Source organism: Hippoglossus stenolepis, chromosome 14 (genome assembly GCF_022539355.2).
Source record: "Hippoglossus stenolepis isolate QCI-W04-F060 chromosome 14, HSTE1.2, whole genome shotgun sequence".
NCBI lineage: Eukaryota > Metazoa > Chordata > Actinopteri > Pleuronectiformes > Pleuronectidae > Hippoglossus > Hippoglossus stenolepis.
Window position 1 is genome coordinate 17,880,251 of NC_061496.1, and position 25,352 is coordinate 17,905,602.

Consider the following 25,352-nt stretch of genomic DNA (forward strand, 5'->3'; position numbering starts at 1 on the left):
GCAGAGTCGAGCCAGTGTCAAGCCCCCGCTGCACCGTGGGACACACCTGTGAGACTGGCAGAAAGCAACTATTTACAGGTAGAAACACTGTGTAAAGTCAATTTTCTTGTGTGTGCATTAAGGTGCATTCAGAGGCGTGTTGAGATGGTAAATGGTGCAACAGAATCATCGATTACATCTTCTGCTCCATCCCACTCCGTGCCACAATAGCTGGCTTGCACTCGCCGTGGGGGCGTGCAGTGGGAGGCTGGAAGTGGCGCAACATGAAGCGCATGAGCTGTAAATTTACACATGGGAACTTGCCATTCTCCACCAGGAGACACTTTTCAGCTTAGTAACGTCTTCTTTGATGCCTCACCTGTTGGAGCTTGGCAGCCTTATGTACAGAGACTGGGTTGAGCCACACTGAGAATCAAGGGGGTTGCTGGCAGCCCCTACTGTTTGTGCTGGAATGTGCCATGGCTTGCTTTTGGGATGGGACACCATGACCTCAGGCAATGGGATGGATGGGTGCGACTCAATTCACATAGACAAGGAAAGCAGTACTGGGAGATGTGGCGTGTGAGAAAGGACATGAGTTACAACTCAGCTTAACCTTAAAACATGCTTTTGAATGTCCACAGAGGGAGACACAGGCTAACATCATCTGTGAAACCACACAGTGGAAAGGTATGGGTTAATGATTTGTGTTATCTCTGATTGAGTTTATTACTTTAATAACTGTCCACTTTCGAGCGCAAACATATTTCTCGTTAACTTTTGCTTCACAGGGGGAGGAGGGAGGGGAGACGTAGGACGAATGCTGTTTCTTTAAGAGAGAGGGAGGGAGAGTTAGGGAGAGAGAGAGAGAAAGGGAGGGACCTCTTTGCCCTCCAGAAACCAGGAAGGGAATTGAGTTGATCTGCTGCTGCTTGGTTAGCGCATACGGGGCTTTAAGCTGCACAACAGTGAGAGGGAGAGAGAGAGAGAGCTCCGGAGAGGAGGAGAGGAGAGGGCTGAGCTAACCCACAATAAGCACCACCACGGCCATCGCAGGTGAGCTAAAGGCACCCTGCCATCCCCCCGCTGTCTGCCCTGGGCCTGTCGACCAGAGGGGAGCAGGGCAGAGGAGGAGAGGAGAGAGGGAGGAATGAGGGAGGGGGACAGAAAGGAGAGCAGGGTGGAGGGGTTGGCCGATGAGGAGAGGTGGGTCGCAGCAGTAGTCCCCAGTCAAGGTTCCTCTTTTTTTTTTTTAAATCCTTCTAAAGTACTTCCTCTGCACTGCTCTTTACCTCTGAGGGATCTTGAGGTAAAGTTTATAGGATGTGTTCAAGGCATTAACTTTTCAGGCAGGTGGAAGCACTTAGAGGAGGAGGAGGAGGGGGATGGGGGGCTCTCGAGAGAGGGTGGGGGGCACTGAATGAGGAGAAGGAGAAACCAAAAATAATTCTACTGGACATGGCACAAGCAATCGCAAGAAAACTTTTTCGGGACAGCAGCAATTGAAATGCTCAGTGCAGGGGCAAGTTGAGTGCTGTGTGCGCAGGGCATGTCGTGGTGGCATTAGTCTGTTTGGAAGAGCAGTAACTCATAATTTAGGTCAGGAGTTGTAAGTGTGGTGAAATGTCACTCTGTCATGAGCTTGTGAATGAAATCACTTGTGATGTTTGCTTACTGCTGTGACAGTTGAGGTTGAGATGTTTTGTTTTTTTCCTCATACGAAGCTTGGCCCTGTTTGATGCCTGGTCTGTACTTTAATACCTGGCAGCCTGCTAGCAACATACAGTAGTGTATAATTCAGCCCTGAGTGCTTACGTTAGAGCAGGCTTGGAGATAGTGGGGGTGGTGAGGGCACGGAGCACTGGGACTCGTAGTCCACAGCAGGGGCTACAAAGCGAGTCATATGGGGTTTAGGAACTCTACATCCCAGAGTGCCTTGCCCTTGGCCATCCAGGAAAGGGAACAGCCGCCAGCCTATCCTGACGAGGAGGTGTGGTGAATGAGCAGCTGTCAAGCCAATGAGAGAAGGGGATGCGGAGCAGAGTTGTGGGCTGAAAATAGGGGGGTGGTGGTGGTGGGGGGCGGGGGTGTGTGGGTGGGTGGGGGGTGGTGGTAAGTGTCTGTTTGTGTGGGATCAGGCAAGGGCTTGCCTGTATGACTAGGGCCACTCGCAAGTTTCCTGTCTGGTAGAGCTGCAGCCCTGCCCAGAGACGGAGGCAGCAGAGCTGGGCGACAGGCAGGGGAGTCAGATAGGGCCCGGGACACATTTTCTGCCTATTTGGTAAGCACACCAAAGACATCTACATACACACACACACACACACACACACACACACACACACACTGTGTCTTTAGACTGTGGCTGAGAGGACAAGAGAGGCAAGCAAAGGAAATAAAGACCATAACATGCTGTGTGTGAAAGAGAGTGTGAGAGAGATGGGTCTTGATAAAGTTCAGAGTTCTTGACCCACTTGCAGTTAAAGCAGTGAATACGGCAAATAGGTCAGTGCTGAGTGTAAGGTGCTGCAAAGACTGCTCAGGAGAATAGTTGTTGTCTCTAAGTTTTTATCACGCTAACTTTTTAACTGTGAGCGTGCAAGCTCATGATGCATCAGTGTTGTTTCCATCCTATTAATTTAATTTGTGGACTGAAAAGATGAAGACAGTTGCATGCCCTGCATCGGTACTTACGGTGTTAAAGTCATTCCACAGAGATGACTGCATCAAAATGTTTTCTACAGAGCGACCACGCTGTAGCTGACAGTACAGGAGCACAGGTGGGACACATCTTGTGACAACTATTTCCCTGGGAGGGTAAGCTGCCTCAGTTAAGTTCATGCAATATTGAAATATAACTTAAGCTCTGGTTACTTTGTGCACTTTATGCAGGAGAACACGTGTGTGTGTTTGTTGCTTGATATCAGCTTTTCCTCAGCTATACTCACACCACGGTCAATCTCATGACATCTTTTTCTCCCAGTCCACTACCCCCACCCCCCTTTCCTCACCAGCATCTTGTTAAGAGCAGATTCTAATCTCGCCTGTCATGTCCTGCCTGCTTGTGGCTCGTGGTTTTAAAGACTTCACAGCAACCCCAGCTGCCTTGCTCGATAACTAGATGCATAATTTTTAGCTTTGCATACTCGCTCAACCCGTTCTTTTAAATGTGTGGGCAAGGAGAGGGTACAAGAAGAGCAAAGAAAGACGAAGACGCCCAAGTGCTGGGAAAGTGTTAGGAATGCATCGCAGAAGGCAGCAGCAGACAACGCTGATGACATTTTTTTTATTGAGTTCAATGTCACAGAAAATATAAGTTACAGTAAATGTTGTCCTGATGCTGCCCTCTATGCTATTGACTAGCTACCACTATGGGAGAACAGTATGATTGGTTCAAGTGAATTCCAGCAAGAGGTTAAACTAGGACGCCATATGTGTTTGTGAGTGTGAGTGTGTGCTTGTGTGCGAGCATGTGTGTGCATCTGTGTTACCAACAATAGACTCCAGGGGAATTGCAGGGGACTTCAGTGGCTGTGGGCAGGTCCAAGACACCACCCATCAATTTGGCGGTGAGGCTGAATACAGTTTGATATTCCTGTATGTTTGTGCCTGCACCACTATGGCCTGAAACTAGCAGGTTCAGACAGACTGTGAAGACAGGTTGCGTGATGTCGCCGTGGCAGTTTGAGGTTTTATTTTAGAGTGAAACGCTGGCTGCACACAATATACTACATGTAGCAGTCATTCTGGTTTTTCATAGTTGTTTTGATGTGGTGAAATTATGTATTGTTGGCCATGTGGTAGGATACAGAGCTGAGTTTATCTGTACTTCACACCATCATCTCTCTACTGCCGTGTTTCTGTGCTAATATGTGTGTCACATTTTTATCCACAGTTTAAATACTTTGATCGGACTCTCCCTCAGTAAATGCAGCTTCACTTCCCTGTAATGTTTGGTTCCCCTGGTCAGCTGCTCAGTATACCACAGCTTCCAGCCTGACTAGACAGACAGACCCCTCTCTGTTGTTTTACTGTTGTTGTGCTGAAGTCTAGGGGGAGTAAAGGGGCTTCTTCTGTTCTCTTCTGGGACATTTATCATGGAGAGGCCAACATAACCTGATCAAATTAGAGTGGGATAGTAAGAGGCTGGGATGTTTTTCAGGGTGGGGGTGAAACTAGACTAGAATTTTCCAACTTTTTCAGTTAGATGATGTCTTTAGGTGAGGGTTTTTATATTTAAATATTCTGTAAAAACATCAATTAGTCGAAGAGGCGGGCTTTTGTCAACAGAATTATTTATTATTATATCGATAATAAGGGGTGTATTACAGAAACCAGAAGCTTTGTTAATTTAGCAGAAAGGCTAAGTGATCAGGAGGCAGATATGTGACCAACATGACACTGTCTGCATGTTGATGTAGTGAATTGGTTCGGGATGAAACAGAAGAAAAGATGGGTGGGTTGCAATAATGGATGGCGAGACACAGCAGGGTGGGTGGGTCCGTGCTGCTTTGCCTCCTCAGCAGTGGAAAGGGGAAGTGGCTGGTGTGGGGTGGGTTCTGTGCAGAGTCTGAGACAGAGATGGAGCAATGATGAGATGAGAGCGACAGATGAGAGGAAGAGAGGGAGAGAGAAAGAGAGGGTCAGACAGTAGGGACAGAGAGAGCGAGCAAGCAGAGAGCTGGTCATCTGATAACAGAGCGGGTTCTGTTACACGCTCGCCACAGACTCGCAGGAAGTCCTCCTTCCCTGCTGGGCTGCGCATGCACAGAGTGGCGCAGCCAGGGCACGTCGGGCCTGCGGACTGACCAACTGGCCAGCCTGGGTTCTGCTGAACACCACTGCATTGGGGGTGTAGCGCTGTCTCTGAAGCCATGTGATTTGGTTTTGGTCCACTTCCTGGTTGGCAGCATGGCAGTGTCAGAGCATGTCACTAAAGCTAAAAGTAACTCAGACGATGGATGTGGTTGTATTGCACTGCAACTACTGTACCAAAACATCTGTCAGAATGAAACTCATGACTTGGAATTATCCACCAAAAGACAAAAGTATAGAGTGATCTAAATTATATATTATAGGCTATAGTTATAGGTTATACTTAAAATTATGAAATTAATGAATTCACTGCACTGTTGTGTCTCTACATGCAGTCACCGCAAAAATTAGAAACACCTGTACAATGCAAACCATGAGGTATTCTACTCTATTTAAAAGGATCAGTTTTAGTTTTTGCTATTTTTGTTGCCTCAATGTTGTCTCAAACTCTGCTTTAAGTTTCTTTGCTCTACCTTTTTGTGAAGTGAAATTAAACTCCTTCATATTGCTGTAACTAGAATTGAACTCATGTGTATACCTCCTGAGTGTATACCTCCACCAACAGTCCACTCAAACAACAAAGACAAAAACACAACTTCCTTGGTGGAGGTAATTAGGATGTTGTTTTGGGTTCATTTTCCTACAGAGAAACAAATAATCAAAATAAAGTTTACACTATAATGTATCTAATACAACACCATAAACTATAGATTTAAAAATAACCTTATAATTTATTTACCATCTTTCTGCAGTTGTACAATGTAAAAACAGCACGATTTGCAATAGTGGTAATTGTCAGCTGTCATGTTGGATTGAATTACAATGTTGTTTCTTGTTTTTATGTGCACTGTTTTTATTTACTATAGCCTGTGGGTATACAGTGGGTCTGACTGATACAAACACAGATACAGATATAGATACAGATTTCACTTTCCAGTCCCTTTGCTATCTGGCACCTTAAACGTCAGACGTTTATAAGGACATCATAAAACCCCCTGCCACCTTCCTCACTTTAAACTTTGCCCAACTAATGGGCGGTCACCTCTCACTGAAGCAGGTTACACCAGGTAACTGAATGAGATCTCTTGAGTTTATCATTGACATCTGATCCGGATTCCTAGGCCACCATGCACTCAGGAGTTATGAGTGAGCTTGTGAGTTTAACGCCCTGCCTCGCCCACTACCTTTTCAACTGGCTTTGTGTCTGTGCTTTGGCAGAACTTCCTGGTTAGTTTCTAGTGAAAAGCTGCCAGGCCTAGACCAGCCCTCCAAACTTCAGTTTTATCAGTCACTTGCCCTCTTCCTGCTTCACTCCCAATACGACCAATCAGGTTTCCTTTTCACAACTGGCAGTAGTGAGTCACTTGGCCATGGCACTTGTTCAAAATCCACTTTTCCTAGGAACTTCTACCCCCTCCCCATTCTTATTATCTTGCAATATCCTCTCGGGTCCAACTTTGAACGTTCTTGACTTAAGTGAAGTGATTTGCTTGTAGCCGGAATATAGGTCTGGACTGGCTTGTTGTCATAGAGGCCAGTTGAGATAGTCAGTAAAACAAGGCCATGATAGGAAAAAGAGAAATGATAAAAAAAAGGGGCAGGGAAGTGCAGACGAGAGCAAAGTGCCAACCAGATCCTTCAACATGCCGTCTCATATAAAGACTTTACAGTTGTTTATAGTTCTGGCCTTACTTTAATAATAATAACAACAGTTGTTGTGGTTTAAATATATGAATTTCCCTGATGTTAAGGGAGCTACTGAATGCATAAAACCTTCACCTGTGTAGAAGTAGAAGTAACATACGATAGAATTGTACTCTTGCAAAAGCAATAAGATAATAACCTGCTCTGTATTTCAGTGCTAAAAGGTGGCTCATCTGTGCTCCATTTACATTTATGGTTCAAGGGATCAGTTATTCTGTTGTGTTTGTTCTATTTCTCCTTTTTAAAGTTGGATTACTCAGTAGCTTTGAATTGTATTTGAATTGCAGATTTTATGATTCAATCACTTTTTGCATGAAACTAGTAACTGAAAGTTTGGAATAAAAAGGAGAACAAAGGGGATGATTTGCGTTCTAATTCAGTCGAGTTGAACCAAAAAGCACAGCACAGTGCAGTACCCACCGGAATTACAGATTTTTAATATTTTCTCTATTTTCTGGACTTTCCCTGAGTTTGGTGAAACCTGAAATTGTGGCCACAGCCGTTAAAAAGTGCCAGTAAACATAAATCTTCTCATCTATCTCAGAAACATCTGAGGTTGCACAGGGTTAACAGTTTGTTCCTTTGTATTTAGGAATGACTGGTATGTGTCAGCCAAAGACAGCTACTTTGAGAGTGGAAATTCTGCAGGCTTTCCATAGATGATACACATTGGCCAAAATAAAACTGCTTTTACTAGTTGCAACCACTGCCTGGTGTCAACGTGTTTGTCTGTGAATGACAGGCAAATTGGGTGTGACCAACTTGGCATAGATATTAAGAACACATGCACCGCACAGTCAACTGAAAAAACAGCAGAAAGGCAGACGGTTGATGGTTGTTTCGTCCCTGAAACGTAATTTTGATATCTGTCCTTGCTGCGTGTAGATATAGTGGAGGCGCTAGAGGGACGTTACGGAAGAAATGGAGGTGATCACGGCGAGGATGGGATGGGTGGACCCTGCGTTAGAGCGGCTGTTTGACTTGCAAAGCAGGCGTGGGTGCTCGAGGACCGGTCATTGAGAGAAGGCCCTTCCCTGAAAGTGGAGCGCGTGCAGGGAAACAGACAGTTACTGCGCTGCCTTGTGCTGGGCTGCGGGCCTTGTCACCCATAGGCATGAATTAGTGATAAGGAATGTTTCAAGCCATGAGGAGGTGTCAGGATCAGGTTTGTGGCACTGTTTCCTCTTTCTTAGCGCTCTTTGTGGGTTATTTGGGGACAGGTGACTCCTGCATACAGAGCAGTCCCTCCATGCTTTGTTGGCACTGAATCAAGTTTGTGTACGTGTGTGTGTGTGTGTGTGTGTGTGTGTGTGTGTGTGTGTGTGTGTGTGTGTGTGTGTGTGTGTGTGTGTGTGTGTGTGTGTGTGTGTGTGTGTGTGTGTGTGTGTGTTTTATCTCCTCTCTGCTCAGCGTCTTTACCTCACAAAGCCGTGACCCAGGGTCAGCTGTGTATGTCCTAGGGATAACGCAAAACACAAGCTTGCAACAATGCCCGGTCTGGTGCAGGTGGTGTGTGTGTGTGTGTGTGTGTGTGTGTGTGTGTGTGTGTGTGTGTGTGTGTGTGTGTGTGTGTGTGTGTGTGTGTGTGTGTGTGTGTGTGTGTGTGTGTGTGTGTGTGTGTGTGTGTGTGTGTGTGTGTGTGTGTGTGTGTCTGTGTGTCTGTGTCTGTGTGTGAAGAGGAGGTTGGCTCGGGTCTGGATGGGCTCAGAGATCTGTTTCCACCTGTGAAGGACGTGACCGACAGCCGTGCGGTTGCCCTTTCTCTCGCTCTTTCTACCATCTCCAATGCACTCAGCTCTCTCTCCCCCCGGTGTCGTACCTCTTTGTCTTTTTGCCCTCCCCTCTCTCAGCATATTCAGATGAGGAGTTGGATAATGAAATGTGCTCATGCCATGTCTGACTCTCCTTTTTCATCTGAGCTCTATGAAAGACATTGGAAGTGGTTGCAGTGACTTTGTGGTCAGCTTCCCATCAAAATAGAATTGAATTAAGGGAGACGTACAGTGAGGAGCAAGAGATGTTTTTTTACCCTTAGTCAAACAAAAAAGTAGTTTTAGATATTGCCTGCTTTATTTGAATGTTCAAACTTTTAGTTGAATGATCCTGTTGCCATTTTGAAGCTTTGCCTAAATTAAAAATAATTATTGACCCATTTAGGTGATCATGATAAGTTGGAACAAACGTCAGCTCTTTGCACTGGCCGGCCTCTCAGAGGTCTTTACCCAACAAAAATGTTGCCAGATCTCAAGGTGTGGAGATAGATAGGCGTCGCTTTTAACAGTGGAGAACATAACATAACAGTGGAGAGAAAAGGAGAGGTGAACGCAGGTGAGCCAGTGTGGAAGAGGACGGGCAGCCAGGTTGAGCAGGTTTGATTGCCTGGTGTAGTGCACAAACATACCAGGAGGGCTGGTCTGAAGGAATGTCATTTGAATGACCTGCTCATGTACAGAGCCGCAAACTGAATGCATCCTCAATCACCACCATCCTCAACTCCACCCTTAACCTCACCCCCCGCTGGGCCTTCCTGGCAGATGGAGAAGGGGGGAGGGTTGGAGGGGGGGGTGGCCTATATGTGTTGAGTTGCGTGTATGTGAACTTCGTGCATTCTTGATGTCTCTGTGATGCCACGGTATTTGCCTGTGTGTGAGTGTGTTAATAGAGAAATCGAGGATGGCCAAACTCCCCTCCGACTGCGCAGGCTTCAGTCGATGATTTTAATCTCCCCCCACACGTGAGCGAGGGGACAGCCTTTCCTGAAACTTGGCACACAGTACAGGGTGGGGTAACCAGCTCAGACCGGATTGACAACCTCCCTTTTTAATACTGTTCCCTCGCAGCTTGTTGCGTGTCCTCTTCCTCCTCCCATGGAGTTTTTCCACAGGGTCTGCTCTGGCAGCCCCCCTCCCTCACCCGCTCCCTCCCCCCTTTTCCTCCACCTCCCTCTCGTCCCTCCCTGGCTCTCCACTAACAGAGTGCACAAGCTGCACAGCCCAGCTCCCAGCATGCACTCTGATCCCCACTGCCCTCTGCCTATCTGTCCTCCACGACCTCTTACTTGCTTCCTTGCACGGGTGCATGCACACACACCTATAGAAGTAGGCATGTAAGGAAACATGCACCCAGCCACCTGCACACACACACATAAACATAACCATCTTCACTAAGTTATTCACACACTCTACTGTAACCGGTAACAAGTCTGGCCATATTCCACACTTTATTCCGTGCCATTAGAAACTAAATGATTGCACATTTTCACACTTTTGGTGTTGTACAATTTTGTACTCAATGTGTAAACAGCCTGTTGTGCCAGTAGATTTGCTTTAAATCAATTGTAAGCAGATTGATACTCACTCAGGGCTTTTGGGTCCAGCAAAAGGGAGTGAAATGTTTATATTGTCGGTCTGGGATGCTTTAATATATTTAAAGCATACTGCTTTCAAAACAGATTTATCCATCATTCAACATATGTGGCAAATGTAAAGCATTCACTGTGTAGTTTAGATCAGGCCCACCTAACTTTAATAATTACTTTTTTGTGTGTATAAAAACACATCACAGTGAGACTGTTGATATTGGTGGCATAGATATAAAAACACATTATCACAGAAGCTAAGATATTGCTAAGATATGAATGTATAAAGAATCATCTTGGGTTTAATGCAGAGACTGTACAAGTCAGTGCACAGTTTACTTTAAGACTTGTAAACACACAAATGTGAATTGTAATTGAATTGTGTCACCATTGTAAGCACATTAACGCTCTGTACCTAAATAGAACAGAACCCCCTTAATGTCATTAGGAACACCTGTGTTTACCTCCTATTTCCTGTCACAATGGCTGCTGTGTAAGAGGTCTATAGTGTTTACGTTTAGTTTCAACTAGTTCATGCTGTGTCTCAGTGTTGTTGCAGACTGACAGATGTCTCATAGTCTATAAACATGCTAATTGCCAAACCCGTGCTAATTGCTACATAACCTTATATGACCCAACTTTGTAGTAGAGTGTACTTGTGTTTACATTGCAGACTCCCTGTATGTTGTGAACTGTTAGGAACTAAGCTCTTCTTATTCTTAAATTTTTAATTTTCAAGAATTGGAGCAGATTTGATTTCGTCTGATGACGTTGCCTTCGGGGGGGCAACGGCCAATATTTTGGGGCTTCTGTTGTTGACAGTGGATATCCGGGCCAAGACTCTGTCTTCTGTTTGCTGTACAATGTTTCCAGTCCAACAAGTCGAACATTTCTCCACACAAGACACAAACAGCCATACTCTTTCTCTGAGTTTTAGGTCCAGATGACATTTTAGCTAATCTTTTTTCACCCCTATCTGCAAATGAATGCAGATAAAAAAAAAAAAACGATACCCGATGCATTTCGGTCAATGTGTTGCACCAAAAGAGGTGCACCACCACGCGGACTATTTACCTGCAGGCAACCAAAGCCTGCTCAAATGTGATTGGTCAAACTTAAAAAGGAAAACCAGAAGTCTTTCAGCCCCAAAATGTTGTCCCTCATCTACAGATTCTTTAATTTCACATGCAGAATCTGTGTATAGAGATCATGTGTGTACTAGTATGTTGAGTTTGAAGCATTTTGGTGTAGATTTGTCATTATGGGGAATAAATTAATCAATGTTCCTCTGTCTCTCTGCTGCAGACATTTTGACATGTGATAGTAGGAAAAGCACAGGGGTAAATAATGACATTAATAACTGTGACTATTGAATAGAACATTATTAATGTCATCATGAGCACCTGTACCTGTCCTACTGTCACATGTCAAAATGTCTGCTGTGAAAAGACCCATATCCACATAATGTCATGATGTGATTCTAAAAAAGTTTTCCTTTCTTTTTCTCTTTCTCCGCCATCCAATCCCTCTATCCAAACTATTTCCCACCTCAGACAGGCAGACGCACAGACGGCAGGACGGATACACGGGTGGGGGCTGTGCTAGGCGGCTCGGCGGCAGGCTGGTGGAAGATGTCGTCAGGAGCTGGTGGGAGGGGCGGAAGGCAGCTCAGGGGGACAGCAAGCGGCGGGGGCGGAGGAGGGCGAGGAGGGCCGGGAGAGGCGGAGGAAGGCCCCGTGGGGATCCCTTTCCCCGAGCACAGCGCCGACATCCTGGGCAGCCTGAACAAGCAGCGGCTCAGCGGCCTGCTGTGCGACGTGCTCCTGGTCACTCAGGACCAGGAGTTTCCTGCTCACCGCTCCGTCCTGGCCTCCTGCAGCTCATACTTCCACAAGCTCTTCACTTCAGGTGCCGCTGCCGACCAACAGAACATCTACAACATCGACTTTGTGCCAGCGGAGGCTCTGGGAGCGTTGCTGGACTTTGCCTACACAGCCACATTGACAGTCAGCCACAGCAGTGTGGCGGACATCCTTGCCGCTGCTCGCCTCCTGGAGATCTCACCTGTCCAGGACGTCTGTACTCACCTGCTGGACACCAAAGTGCTCTCCCCGCCGGTACAAGATCATTATTGAACTAGAAGTGACATGTGTTGAACATTTTTGAAATTACAGTTAACTGCTCTGCCTTTGTGAGTTGGTAACTCAAAAAGCAAGTGTTGAATAGCTTGCTTTAGCCACTTATAGAATGGGTTGTCTGGTCATCAATAAATCCCTTCATTAAATAGTCAGCAAAGTCAAACTTTCATCACAGCCTTTATCAGTCTCCCTCACTATGCCCAACACACGCCCACAGACCTGTGGTTAGTTCAACACTTACTCATTCTGAGCCAATAGTTTGTGTGGAAGGACAGCATGTGCTTTCACAGACTAGAGACACAGCATACAGCAGCTCCACTTGTACATGATCAAGTATAGCTGCGGTATGTTGTGTCTGAATACTTACTGCTTTACGTAATCCCAACTTGTAACATTGCAGTTTGTGGCCACATATTTCCAATTTTCTAATGCAACATTTAGCACAAGTTTACTTTGATTAAAAAGCCAAAAACACTTCAACAGTAACACTTTGTAAAAGTTGTTAAATTGCTTAGCCAATTAGTTTTTATTTTCTGACTGAAAATGCATGTACCCACAAGCATACTTAGCCTGTGCGTGTACATGTGATCTGCTCATGCTGACAGTCATTACATTTGTAAATGTAGGTCTTTCCTGTTTTGTTAATGTTTTACTTTTTAACTACTGTGCTTTGCTATTGTACTTTTGTCTCTTTTCCTTGCACACAATTATATGAACTTACATTTTTCTCTCGCTCACTTTCTTTGTTTCCCATTGTCTCTCACTAGGCGGGCAATGAGCAACGAGATGAAGATGAAAATAAGGAGGGAAAGGGCAGAGGGGGCAAGGAGCAGGGGAACCGGGTGCGGGCCCGGGAGTACCTGGAGTACTTCCAGAGAGGGGCCCCCTGGAGCAGCAGCTGCAGCACGCCAGAGCTCAGGGACCAGCCTACACACCTGCACTTTAACCACGGCAATGGCCCCAGCAACGGGGCTCCTGGTGGCCCTGGTGAGTACTTCTCCCCCCTGGCACTCGCATTGGCCCAGGCCCCAACGCAGGAGCCAGAAGAAGAGGATGAGGATGACGAGGAAGATGAGGACGGGGAGGCAGTAGAGGGGAATGGAGCGAGCCTGGGGTCGTCTTACTACCCCCCATCCCAGAATGGGCACTTGTACCTCCCACCTGACTCAAGGCTGGGGCAGGAGACCGAAGTGGAGGACAGTGGTAGGGAGGCGATGGCGAGGGAGAGAGGTTCAGCCAGTGCCCTCCTGCAGCAGATGATGGACTCCATCGAGAGGCAAAAGGAGCGCGCAACGACCGGGGAGGACCTAGGAGATGGGGACGACCCAGACATGGAATTTTACTTGAATTATTTTAACAGCACACAGCATGATGATACATCTTCTGCTGCTGTGACACATGGTGTGCCGCCACTCTGGTTATCACGGGGCAGTACTGGCCAAGACAGAGTAGTAGGAGAGAGGGTTGTTGGAGAGAGAGGCGGCGGGGGTGGAGGAGGTGGAGGAGAGAGGAAGATGCGCTCTAAGGCCTTCCAGAAGTGCCCCATATGCTCCAAGGTCATTCAAGGAGCAGGCAAGCTACCCCGCCATATCCGAACGCACACGGGAGAGAAACCCTATGAATGCGCCATCTGCAAAGTGCGCTTTACCAGGTAAGCCTAATTAAGGAAGTGACTGCCCGATGTCACATGTACTAATAGTCTTGGACTTGGCACCATAGACAAACTGCCCAGCAGTGGGGAAACGCCACAAAGCCAAGAGCAGGAGTATTAGCATTAACCAACTTAGCTTCGTATTAAGGAGGCAACGTGGTTTGTAAATCTAAATGTTTACCTTGACTGTGGACTGACTTGAGTCCTACCCAGGTGTTATTACAATGTCACATTGTAGCTAAATGCTAATCCGAATGGCGTGCAGCATATCCCAGCTCTGAGAGGGGGTCAGGTGGTTATAAAGGTCTGTTTTATGATGACAGCCTTCATAGCAAAGTCCTGGAATTTCAGCATAGGGGTCCTATAAAAGAAGGCTGTGCCATCGTAGTTATCTAGTGGATGGTTGCTATAAAGTGCTGTGCTCTGATACAGAGGGGGATCACAGGCCCTTAGTGGTGCTACGGTTATGTGCTCCAATGCAGTAATTTGAACTTTTGATCTCTGGTTATGTTGATTATTGCCCATGGCAGAGTAGTTACACCACCCCCTCCTCTCTCTCTCTCTCTCTCTCTCTCTCTCTCTCTCTCTCTCTCTCTCTCTCTCTCTCTCTCTCTCTCTCTCTCTCTCTCTCGCGCTCTCGCTCTCTCGCGCTCTCTCTCTGTCACTCCTTTACCTCTCTAATGAAAGCTGCCATGTGCCGCTCAGATAAATGTGGCCAGTCTAAGGAACTGGACTTCCACTTGGTTTCCCCGAATTCAGTACACGTGTCTTTTCCTTGAAATCATTCTTGTAATGAAATAATCAGAAGACTCGTGCTAGAAATAAATGCAGTGGGCTAGTAATACCCAGAACCTCAGCTGGCATGACGGGTAGGGAAGACCAGTCTGAATTTGCCTTCAAGCTAAATTCGACCGGCACTGGGAAGGGGGTATTGTAATCTTAATCCTGTTTGATCAGGGTTAAGAGTGTGCCTCGCATGGTAATAAATCACTCCTGTCCTTTAAATAATTCACCTCTGTCAGTGTGCCACTTTGTTCCAAGGCTCGTGTGTGTGTGTGTGTGTGTGTGTGTGTGTGTGTGTTCCTCTTTACCTATATACAAATTTCTTTGTTAATTTCTATATTTGGGACATGGTTTGTTGTCGACCTCAAAGGGTGCAGTGGGTTTGTTTGCTTGCTTGTATGACAGCTAATCCAATTACATGGACAGTGTATTTGTGTGTCGTTGTATGTTCAAATGGAGTTGTTGTATCCACGCTTGTTTATTTAGAAGCCCTCTGCCCTGGATGCAGAAGGGTTAGACGATTTAAGAGCTCGGGAGCTAGAGAGATAGTAAGGGCTAAAGGGGGGAGGGAGGGACAAGAGTCAGATAAAGACCAAGGCAGCCTGATAAAGTTTAGTGGACATTCTATCAGGGCAAAGTAAAAATTGTTTCAGGAAGTAATGAGGTGACTGACGTTAGATTTAGAGCAGCCAAGTCATTGTTTGGTCTTTGTGTAATTGTTGTAGAACTCATAAATTATTGGAATGTAATTATTTCATATCAGCAATTTGATTTGAGTGACACAAAATTCTTATTCAAAATTCAACCAAAATATGGCTTGTGGCGGTACAACTAAAAAGTTACTACATTCAAGTGGCAGCAGGAGGCCTTTGGACCCCACTTTATATATTTCAGTGCTTTGTCAAGCTACGTTCAGCTGTAGAGGACAGTCAAATGTTCATTGTCTATTATAGTTTCAAATGGCATCACTGTTGCATTGTTTACGACTGCTGTCTACACTACTCACTAATGCAGGGAAGTTTGGAAACATGGCTGGTAACCTTTTACTTTGAAATCTCCAGGGAGCATTGTAGTAAATACATGCAAAAAACTGAGATGTTTGGAAATGACTACTAATGCAAAATATTGCTAACACTTACTGTCAGTAACAGTTCCAACTCATCGAGAAAGCAAAAACCCTGCTCTTACTTTGCATCGTTGCTATTTCTTGTTTAATATTATTTCTTGTAACTAAGTAACCAACTGTAGAGTAGACAATCTGCTTCCTGGTAACACCAGCAACAAATGCTCAGTGTATGTGAATGGTCTGTTGATATGGACAGAGATTATTTCTAATATGAAGCTAAATCGCTCATCAGGATGGAGACTTTAAAAAATATTTATATAGATGTAGCCTTAATTGGTCAGGCTGCCCCTTGCAGAAATCTATTGGATCACAAATACCTATTGAGAACATAAAACCACCCACAGTATATTAAGATGACTGCAGGTACATGTGAAAATTAATAATCTATATTGAGTGATCTATATGTATTTATTTACATGATATGACTTGAAGCCTGGTTAATTACTGACACTGAAATGAAAACTTGAAGCCAGCTTTGTGTCCTGAGTGATTTTAATTTGTTGTGAGCCAATCCTCTAGTTCATTAAACCATTTTAAACTCTGTGTTCTGATCCGGATTCTGATTTTGTTTATTTGTCTCCCTCTCAGGCAGGACAAGCTCAAGGTTCATATGAGGAAGCATACAGGAGAGAAGCCTTACCTGTGTACGCAATGTGGAGCCGCCTTTGCTCACAACTACGACCTGAAGAACCACATGCGTGTACACACAGGCCTGCGCCCCTATCAGTGCTCAAGCTGCTTTAAGACTTTTGTGCGCTCCGATCACCTGCACCGCCACCTCAAGAAGGACGGCTGCAACGGCATCCCCTCTCGTCGAGGTCGAAAGCCTCGGATGAGGGAGCCAGGGCACCTTGAGTCCCCGTTGGGTCTGCTGAGCCCCGGCTCCGACACAGGGCCTGCGCCTCGTACCATCAGGGGACGACGGCGTTCAGAGGCAACCTCAGCGGCGGAGATGGGGGGGGTAGCTGGAGCTCATGCACACAGTCCTCAGCTGCAGGAGTTGGCTGGGGAGGCTGGGCCCTGAGACTGCAGGGGCATCAAGGACACTGCTGGATACCATAGTCACTCTGCACTGCCTGTGAGACAGGCCAGTGAACAGAGGAGAAAAAAGACGCAAAGAGAGACTTAAAAAAAAACAATTTAACAACTAACTATTCCTCTATAAACCAAATCAGGGTGTCACAAAAATCTAATCTTTATATTTCTTTCTCCTTTTACTTTAGAAAAGAGTAGACTTGCAAGCACTTGAGTCCGTGTATCTGTTAAAGAGCAAAGAACGCTTCACATCATACACCCATGACGTCCACTTTCTGGGCCATTTCCTTCTTTATAATATTAGGGGTTTTATACATTGGCATATGGGCTTAGGCAAATGTATAATAGATACGAAGAAACTCTGAACAACTATGCAGTTGATTTAGATTTTTATTGGTTTTGTCCTCACAGCCTTCAAGCTCTAAGCAAGGTGTCTGTCAAGCACCTTCTGGCTGCTGTACGGGTGAAGCGAGGACAAATCCTCCCGGTGAAAACAACTCTTTTTCTATTCTTTTGCAGGTCTGAAATGTACAGTTACCATAGAAACAACATTGCCACAATATGGCATATGCAAGGAAAACTCACCACAGTTTTGATGCAACAGTTTTCTCTCTCTAAATGTTCCAGAAAGACTCAGACGAGGGTTTGATTGAAGTGTTACTTACTCTATGAAATGCATTTTAAGAATCTAAGGTTTGTCTGATTGAAAAACAAATTCACCTTGAGTCGAATCCACGTTAATGGGGACTCGTCAATTGCAGGACTAGGGAAAATGAGGGGTGGGGGGATTGTGTTTTAAAAGCACTACCATTGTCAATGTGTCTGTTGGCTTGACTACATGGCCTCTTATTCCTCACAATTCTGCAATTTCAGCATTTCTGTTTTCCCTTTTGATTTTGTCTTAATTTTTTTTTTTGTCGTTCCTTTTTGTTGACTGCTTCGGGTACTTGACACTTTATAATTGTATACATGTATATACAGCAGGTGGTAAATATGACATTGTCCTTTCTTAATGCTGAGGTGTACTTACCAATCGGGTTTTTTCCTCTTAGGCTTGATGTCATATTTCTCAAAGAGTGAAGCTTGCGGGTGAACGGAAAAAAAACTGTATGAATGTTTGATGAAACAAAAAAAACATAAGTCACCCATTTGTCCTAATCACTTGACATGTATAGTTCCTGCCCAAAGGATGAGGAGGTCGATCGAATGAATGTGCTTAACTGCAGTTTTTCGGAATCTGTCCTTGTGTGACAAGGCGCGGGTAGCATTTAACCAACCGCAGGTTAAAAGAAATGGCAGGGAGCCCAAGTGAGAGAGTGACAAAGAATACGAAGAAGAAGAGATAGATGAGCACCTTTTTTTTTCTATGTTTGCACAGCTTTACTAAAGATATCCAACCGAGCGAGAGAAAGAGAGAGAGGTATATTTAAAGGAAGTGGGCTGGTGTCGGGGAAGGAGCGAGAGCAGGTTTATGTATCATGCTTATTCCAATTCTTTTGCCCTGGGGACCACAAAACCGTGAGGCAACCTGTATGATGAAGAGAGCAATAAATACCTGTCCAAGTTGGGAGGCCAAATAGGAGCGCAGCTGCAGCTGGTTGGTGGGGGGAGGGGAACAAGGGAAGGGAAGGGGAGGGGGATCTCACAATGTCTGTTGCATTCCAAAAAATAATCTCCCCCAGCTCAGCCACGTTTCCAGGCAGGAGGGGATCAAATCAGGCCTTTTCTCTCCCTCGCGCTCCCTCTGTAGTCCTCTAATGCCCCCGAACCAGCCTGGAGGGGATATTATTATATTAGAGTCTGGTGTTGCTGTGGGTAGGACGCCTGGTACTGGCAGTTTAGTGTGCGAGTGTGTTTACATGTTCGTGTGTTTGTGTGCATGTGTGTGTGCGTGGCAGCCAGGGTCCCTCTGGCCACATCATCACTGTGTGAGTCAGCCACAGCCTGTTCAAACATGCACCCTGAGCTGCCAGCCCCAATGCACTTTCTCTGCCTCACACACACACACACACACACACACACACACACACACACACTTGCTGAGTGCAGGTATCCTGTAGAGAATGGGAAAACACCAGAGCTGACATATCAGTTAGATATTGTCAGTGACTCCCTACATCTGGATTTGTCCATTTTTAAATCTCTAGCTGTGTTTTTGTTCTCCAAACACAACATTATTTCCAAAGCCAGCACACTGAGCCTTTGAATATAGAGGAGATCACGCATATGGGTTTCGAGCCTCCCCCTATAACTTAAATAGTCGTGCTGTAGTTCAACTACCAGTCCCCTTTTGCACCTTAATTGGAAAGAGGCAGGTTATGAATGCACTTTGTTCCTGAGGAGGGCACTTTTGTCAACAAAACGGGTACTTCAGAAACAAACCAGTTGCAAATGAGATATGTCCTTTCTTCTGCCCATGGGGTTGAAGTCAAGCTCCTTTGCTGGTTCTTTTCAGTTTTTGATGACAAGCTGCCAAGAAAACGAAAAAAATGTAAACCTTAATTATGCTAAATCAGATCTCAGAAAAAGAAGCCAGACAGGTTTCAGCTACAAACATGTTGAGTGTTGTGACTTTACAAATGACTAAATTAATCCATGTGACTGATTGCACTTGAAGTTAGTTGTCAAAAAAGAAATCTAGTGAGTGGTTTTTATGTCTTAATGTTAAGAAAGGGGGATGGAAGGATGAGGGAGACGAAAAAGAAAGTGTACGCTGTGTGTGTCTGTGTGTGTGTGTGTGTGTGTGTGCGTGCGCGTGTGCGTGTGCACAAGCATGCAATGCTGGCTGGCAGGCTGGAGGGTCTCAGGACAAGCTTGGATAAACAAACTTCGTGTCTACCCCATCTGTTCACCAGCTCCTCTCATAACTACACATGTTCTCCGAGGAACCACAGTGATAATAGGTCCACGGTACCACACAAGCAAAAAAAAGACCATATTGTAAAACAACTCATTGGACAGTGTTGCTTGTTTACTTCACAGCTCCCTCGGTGCACATTTGCACAACTCTTCGTTTACTCTTGTTGGTCATTGTCAGAGGTTGGCGAGGTCTTCGCAGTTTGAGTTTCTATTTTTGCTTCTCTGTTATGACAAAGACAGGGTTTATTATTGCACAGTTTGGCTCCTACAGGCAGACCAATGCAACCTGGGTAAATCGACCTGCTTTGTGATCTTCATGTATAGTGGTACTCGCCATGCACTCCTTAAAACCATTTGATGTGGCAGATTTTTTTTACCTGTTGAGACCTGTGAGCCATCTTAAACACATGTTCTGTTGGACCTTCATATTTGCCCCAAATGTCTTATGTTGTTTGTTGATTAACCAAAGCTTTTTGCCCTCGATCTTAGTCTCTATAGACTAGAAATATTGAAAGTATGTCTATAATTTATTCAGACTGGGCCTCCCCTGACTTAGCCACACACAGATGCCCTCTTCTTGGATGCATATGCAGAAATGTGTGTGGAATCATGCAGACATTTACTTGAGTTCACTTTCCCTCGCTCTTTGTATGTGGACGATAGAATCAGAGGCTTAAGGATGTATAGTTTGTTTCTGTCTACACTCGTTTTTTCTTAAAGTAACGTGTTGTGCTACAGCTGTTTTTTTCTAACAATTTTACATGGCTGTGCATGTAACTGCGTGGGCGTATGTGTTTGAGTGTGTGAGTGTGTGTATGGGGGGTGGGAAGAGGTTTTTTGTTGCTGTGCCAGGAGGGTGGGGTAAATGGGTGCATGGGTGGGGTTATGGATATAAAGCCTGATAGCACTGGAAATGGTGCTTTAGCTGAGAGAGCAAAAGTTTGCACTAATGTTAAATGTCCTTGTCCTGCTTATGGGAGAAGGGCAGGAGACCTCAGAGAGGCCTGCGAGTTTCCATGAGCACGGAGCTGCGTGGTGAACTCACTCAATGGTCTCGTAAAAAAGTCCATCCAACCCCCTCCGTAGAAATAATCATGTACAGTATATTAAAGAAGTACACAGACGTCCAACAACTACAAATACCAAAGGAAAACATGGCTTGCATTCAAGTCATTGTACGTTTTAAAGCTACCAATCTAATGTTGGATTAAAAGAGTTTTATTGTTGAATCTGAAGTCTCTTGAAAAGAGATTCTGGATGTAGCTTCTGATGGAAACTAGAAATGATGGGAAAACAGAAAATCATATTTGCTCTTTGTATTTAAATATATTCCAAATAAAAAACATTTAGGCACTTAAACAGTAGCAAAGCCTCTCGAAAACATTTAAAACATTTGAGTTGCTCCTGATCTGATGGCTGAGATGTAGCGTGTGGCGAGATATTGATTCCAACTTGTTTTCAACTTAAGAGATGGGATTTTTATTTGTTTTATGTTCAGTGAAATGACATAATGATGATTACAACTATTGTTAAACACTGTTAATTTGATCATCACTAAAATGGATGATTTCATTTTTTGAAAAGGTTGAATTGAAGTCTAATGTTCTCTAATTGAAGCAGACTGGGACTTTGTTGCCTTGCCTGAGCAGCACTAAGCTTTTTTTTTTTGTTTTCCTTGTTTACCACACAGTGGTATTGTGCAGTGTGGGGCTGAGGCTCGCTCCCACCAGGGGCCTTATCTGGGCAGGGGCCGATAAAACTCGCACCCTCTCCTTTTCTGTTCACCTTGATCTTTGTTTTCTGCCCATAACTTAGGACCAAAAGTTTAAAAGCTGATTGGATTGGTTCTGAAATTGATCATTTTGTCATTTGAATTTGAATTTATTAATAACAAAGTCGTAGTCACTAGATCAGAGCTGCGTCTCCATCAGCATCTATGGCTCCAGAACTGGTGAGTCCCCAGCCTCAGCCCCAGACCAAGGTCACTGCCACAGTCTCAGAGGTGATTTCAATTTGACCTTCATGTTTTTTTTTCTTTGTTGCTATCAAAGACTTTTGGTGAATCTATCTGAGAAGGCCATAAAACAAAGACGACCAACAATGATGTGATAACAATGATAACTGTAAATAATCAAGCTGAAGCTGGACAGGATGACTGTTATTACAGCGATCTGCAATGACGGCAGAAGTGGGACTTGTTAGCTTTGCTTCATCATTCTGCCGCAACACCTGATTTCTCTGTGTTTTCCGTCAGGCTCTCCATGCACACCAAGCTGAGTGCAGCATATGCAGTACGGCCCCATGCGCAGCGTGGCTCTGGCACTTACACAGACAGCCCTGGGTCCTTCAGAGGCTGGCTGCTGTCTGTTGGCTGCTCTCAGCCAAGTGGGGACAGTTTGCACTTGGAGTCTCTCTCAGTCTGGAGGGATTCGGAGGTTTAGCGTACAGGGAGGAGGAGGATTTAATACGGGTGGTAGGGGAAGGCTGGATGTTGTTTTCAGGGATGAGGTTGGAAAGCCCAGGTGATCGACTATTTATTGAGCTATGGTTCAGCGTTGCTCCTCTAAGCTGGTAGGAATTGCATGGCCACAGTGTGATGTGAATTGCAATAGGAGGTCACCACATTGGAGAACTGCAACAAGGAGAATGTTGCTGATCTCTTTTGTCTATATGTAAGTTCTTCTCAGGTGGAAAATACACTGCTATGCATCGGTGTCCGCTCAGTTTGTGGTTGTCTCATCACCCCCCCTCTCCGTCTTTGCCTTTCTTCTTCATACCAATATTGAACATAATCCTTCCCAAAAAGATTAACAGCGGAACACGTCCCTCATTGATAATCTATTAAAGTTAAATATATATATATAAAGATATATAGATCCAGGGTTTGTTGGAGGGAAGGAAGCTGCTGGAGATTCAGTCTTAAAAGTCCGACCGTAAAAGTTTTTCTGAGAGGAGTTGGGTTTGGAAAAGCACAGATGCAGAGCGTTGTATGTTCTCTCACTTTCTTCTCCCATCGCTCTTCCTCTCTGTGGACTCGGAGTCTCCATCTCTGCTGCCGACTGGCCTTCAATCAAAGATCAAACCCCCTCAGCAGGGGAATCAGCGGGAGGGGAAGGGGATTGGATAATGTCTGGAGGAAGACTGCAGTTTCAGTTTTCAGTCACCTTAAACCAATTTTTAAGATACATTCCATTACTTCATACTATTGATCATCATATATTTGGTGATCTTGGCAGGTGGAAAGGATGAGAGCTGGAGACGACAGTCGGCTGTTTCAGTCCGTCTGTCTGTGCTCACTATCCCACTACTACGAGACTGACAGACAGTTCAAAAGGCCCTCGGCGTACTGCTATCCAACTGCCTTTTTTCAGCTTCTGCGATTGTAACAAAAAGCACTTTGCGAAAGGCCATCCTGAATTTTGTGTGCTTTTATTTTAAGGTTATCACTATTGTTATTATATTGTTGATCCTGTTGTTTATTTGTTTGTTTGTTTTGTCTTCTCAGTGCAGATGATTATTTAAATGCAAAAAATAATAATATGATTATGGAAAAAAAAAAAGAAAAAAACTTGAACATTTTCTATCTGGATTGAAGGTGGTTTGAGCTGCCACCTCATCTGAACATAAACAAACACATCTCTGTTAGACCACCATATGCAGCTGTTGCATAGTCACACAATGGTGGTGTTGGGGGGGGGGCGATGGATCTGCCCCCATACCTGCTCTCTGCTCACTATCTCAGATCTTGTCCGGGGGTAAAGGTCATTCAAGCTCATTTTGGGAGACTCCTTTTCTTGAAAAGAAACCTGTATAAGAGTTGCAAAGCTTTCTGAGAAGGCTAGCTGTGCTGAATGTTAAACATGCAGTGTTGTATCCACTGCAGAATCTCTTTGTCTGCAATAACGCCCTCTCTGTGCAGTTAAAGGCTGGATCTGGTATCCATGTGGGACTTACATGAACATGAAATGGATGAAATGGCCAAATGACCATCATGGACTTTTGCAAATCAGAACAGAAAATGTGTTTTTTGGCCTTAACATCTATGTCAAATCAAGATTGTTGCAGTAGAGTGGGAAGAATAATATTGATCATAATAAACGTTCGATAAATCTATAGTTCAGTAAATGGTTTAACTTGGGAGAGACAGAAATAGGCTACTATTTATAATAGGTTGATTTGTAACTGTGATGATTATGATAATTTTTACAGAGGTTTTTTTTTCTTTCTGATGTACATGTTAAGATGGTGGAACACGTCCCAGTTCTCATATCTGGAGGTTCAACTGTAAATGCGCACAGAGTCACATGAAGCAGAAACTGTTGCTCTGCTGGACATCTGACCACCTCCCTCTCTCTGTATCCCAACCAGTGCATCAAAAAAGAAGCAGAATACCTGCTGTGAATTCACTAATTGGCACGAGTTTGGTAGGAAAGTAAAGGATCATCCAGCTTTTCAACAGCAGCCGTTTTCTCTCTGACGTGATTCAGTGTGGATTTACTTTTTAAATAATCCCTTTTCTCATCACAAAGTTAGTTTTATTTTTTTCAGCATCGCAGTCTGTCGGTCCATATCTGTTGATAGCTGCAGGGGGAAAATATGTGTGATTTATTTTGTTTGTTTCTCTTTTTTTTGAGAATTTGCACTTTCTTGGTGACGAAAAAAATTGTATATGAGACCACTAAATCCACACAGTCTAAACCATATAATTCCATTTTTGTGTCATTTTTGTTTTCTGTTCTTCTTTTTTTAATATATCCAAAAATGTCTGGCATCTGGTTGTCTGGTTTAAAGAATATAAAATCTTTCTATTAAAAACAATGGTTGCAAAGTGTTGTGTTGATAATTTTGTCCCTTTTTCTAAACTAATGTAACATCTTAACATGTTGACATGTGGTTGTGTTGTCATTACACAGAAGCATTGACTTTACAAGGACTGACAACCATTTGTGTTCATGTGCTGAACGCAATGCTCAGTAAGAACAAGTCAGTTCTCTACATCAACCAGAAGGTGGCAGTATTATCACTCTTATGATCGTTTGCAGTGATCATCAAGTGCTGCCTCACATCACTTCTGTGTCTCTCTCTTTTTTTCTTGCATTAATTTTTTCACTCACTCACTCACTCTGGTGCATCATTGTGGACACACATGCAGCCATACTTGCATTCAAACCACGTAATACAAATATCGCATTACCACAGTACAGTACAAACTGGGCTGACATACATCAAGAACATTGCAGTGTAGTGGTGTGGTACCAAAGGACATTTACTCACTCAGGGGCTAAAGCTTTGTGCTAGCATATATCTGTGGAAGTGAAGCCACCAGTACTATTTTAAATCTGTCCCAGAAGTCCAGCGGCAGACTGCAACCACTGGCTCGTTGTCACCCTGTCTTCTTGTTTTTCCCCGTCTGTCTCCCTGAGGCGATCCTGTGGGGTGACAGAGGTCATAGAACAGCTCATTAACCCCACCCCAACAGCCCACACATTGCTGCAGTCCTCGGGCCCTGGCTGCACACACACACACATTTTATAATGCTCCACTAATAGCAGTTAAGTCGACTTAAGCCCACTCCTTGAGCAGTGTGCTTTCAGGGATGCAGCATGACACGTATGTGTCTTGCGTGTTTCATCTCGTATCACTACTTCTATGTATGTTATCATTACGAGTGCAGCACATTCACGTGCTCATTATTTCTATGAAAATGTTGTACTTTTCTTGAAATAAAACAACTTTTAAACATTGATTGTAATACATATCCACACAGGGTGATATATTAGAGAATGAGATGTTTAATTCCGCCTTGCTGAACCTGTTGGCCAGATGTCCCATTAGTCATTAATTGTTATGTTTGTAAGGTATCTCAAAAACACAGTGGGCTATGGTGTTATTTTCCATGTTCAGACA

At 44.6% G+C, this 25,352-nt stretch overlaps 1 protein-coding gene across 5 annotated transcripts; it reads left to right on the forward strand.

Moving 5' to 3' along the window:
* The first annotated feature begins 878 nt into the window (after window positions 1–878).
* zbtb7a (zinc finger and BTB domain containing 7a) lies at window positions 879–24,273 on the forward strand. 5 transcript variants are annotated; one of them, XM_047343010.1, is made up of 5 exons: window positions 879–1,035; window positions 2,721–2,793; window positions 11,407–11,970; window positions 12,759–13,642; window positions 16,140–24,273. In XM_047343010.1, the coding sequence occupies exons 3-5, from the start codon at window positions 11,485–11,487 to the stop codon at window positions 16,573–16,575; spliced, it is 1,806 nt and encodes a 601-aa protein (XP_047198966.1). In that variant the 5' UTR covers window positions 879–1,035; window positions 2,721–2,793; window positions 11,407–11,484; the 3' UTR covers window positions 16,576–24,273. The 5 variants fall into 5 exon arrangements, with proteins under 5 accessions (XP_047198966.1, XP_047198963.1, XP_047198965.1 ...); XM_047343009.1 differs by lacking the exon at window positions 879–1,035 and adding an exon at window positions 2,118–2,260; XM_047343007.1 differs by lacking the exon at window positions 2,721–2,793.
* The last annotated feature ends 1,079 nt before the right edge of the window (window positions 24,274–25,352 follow it).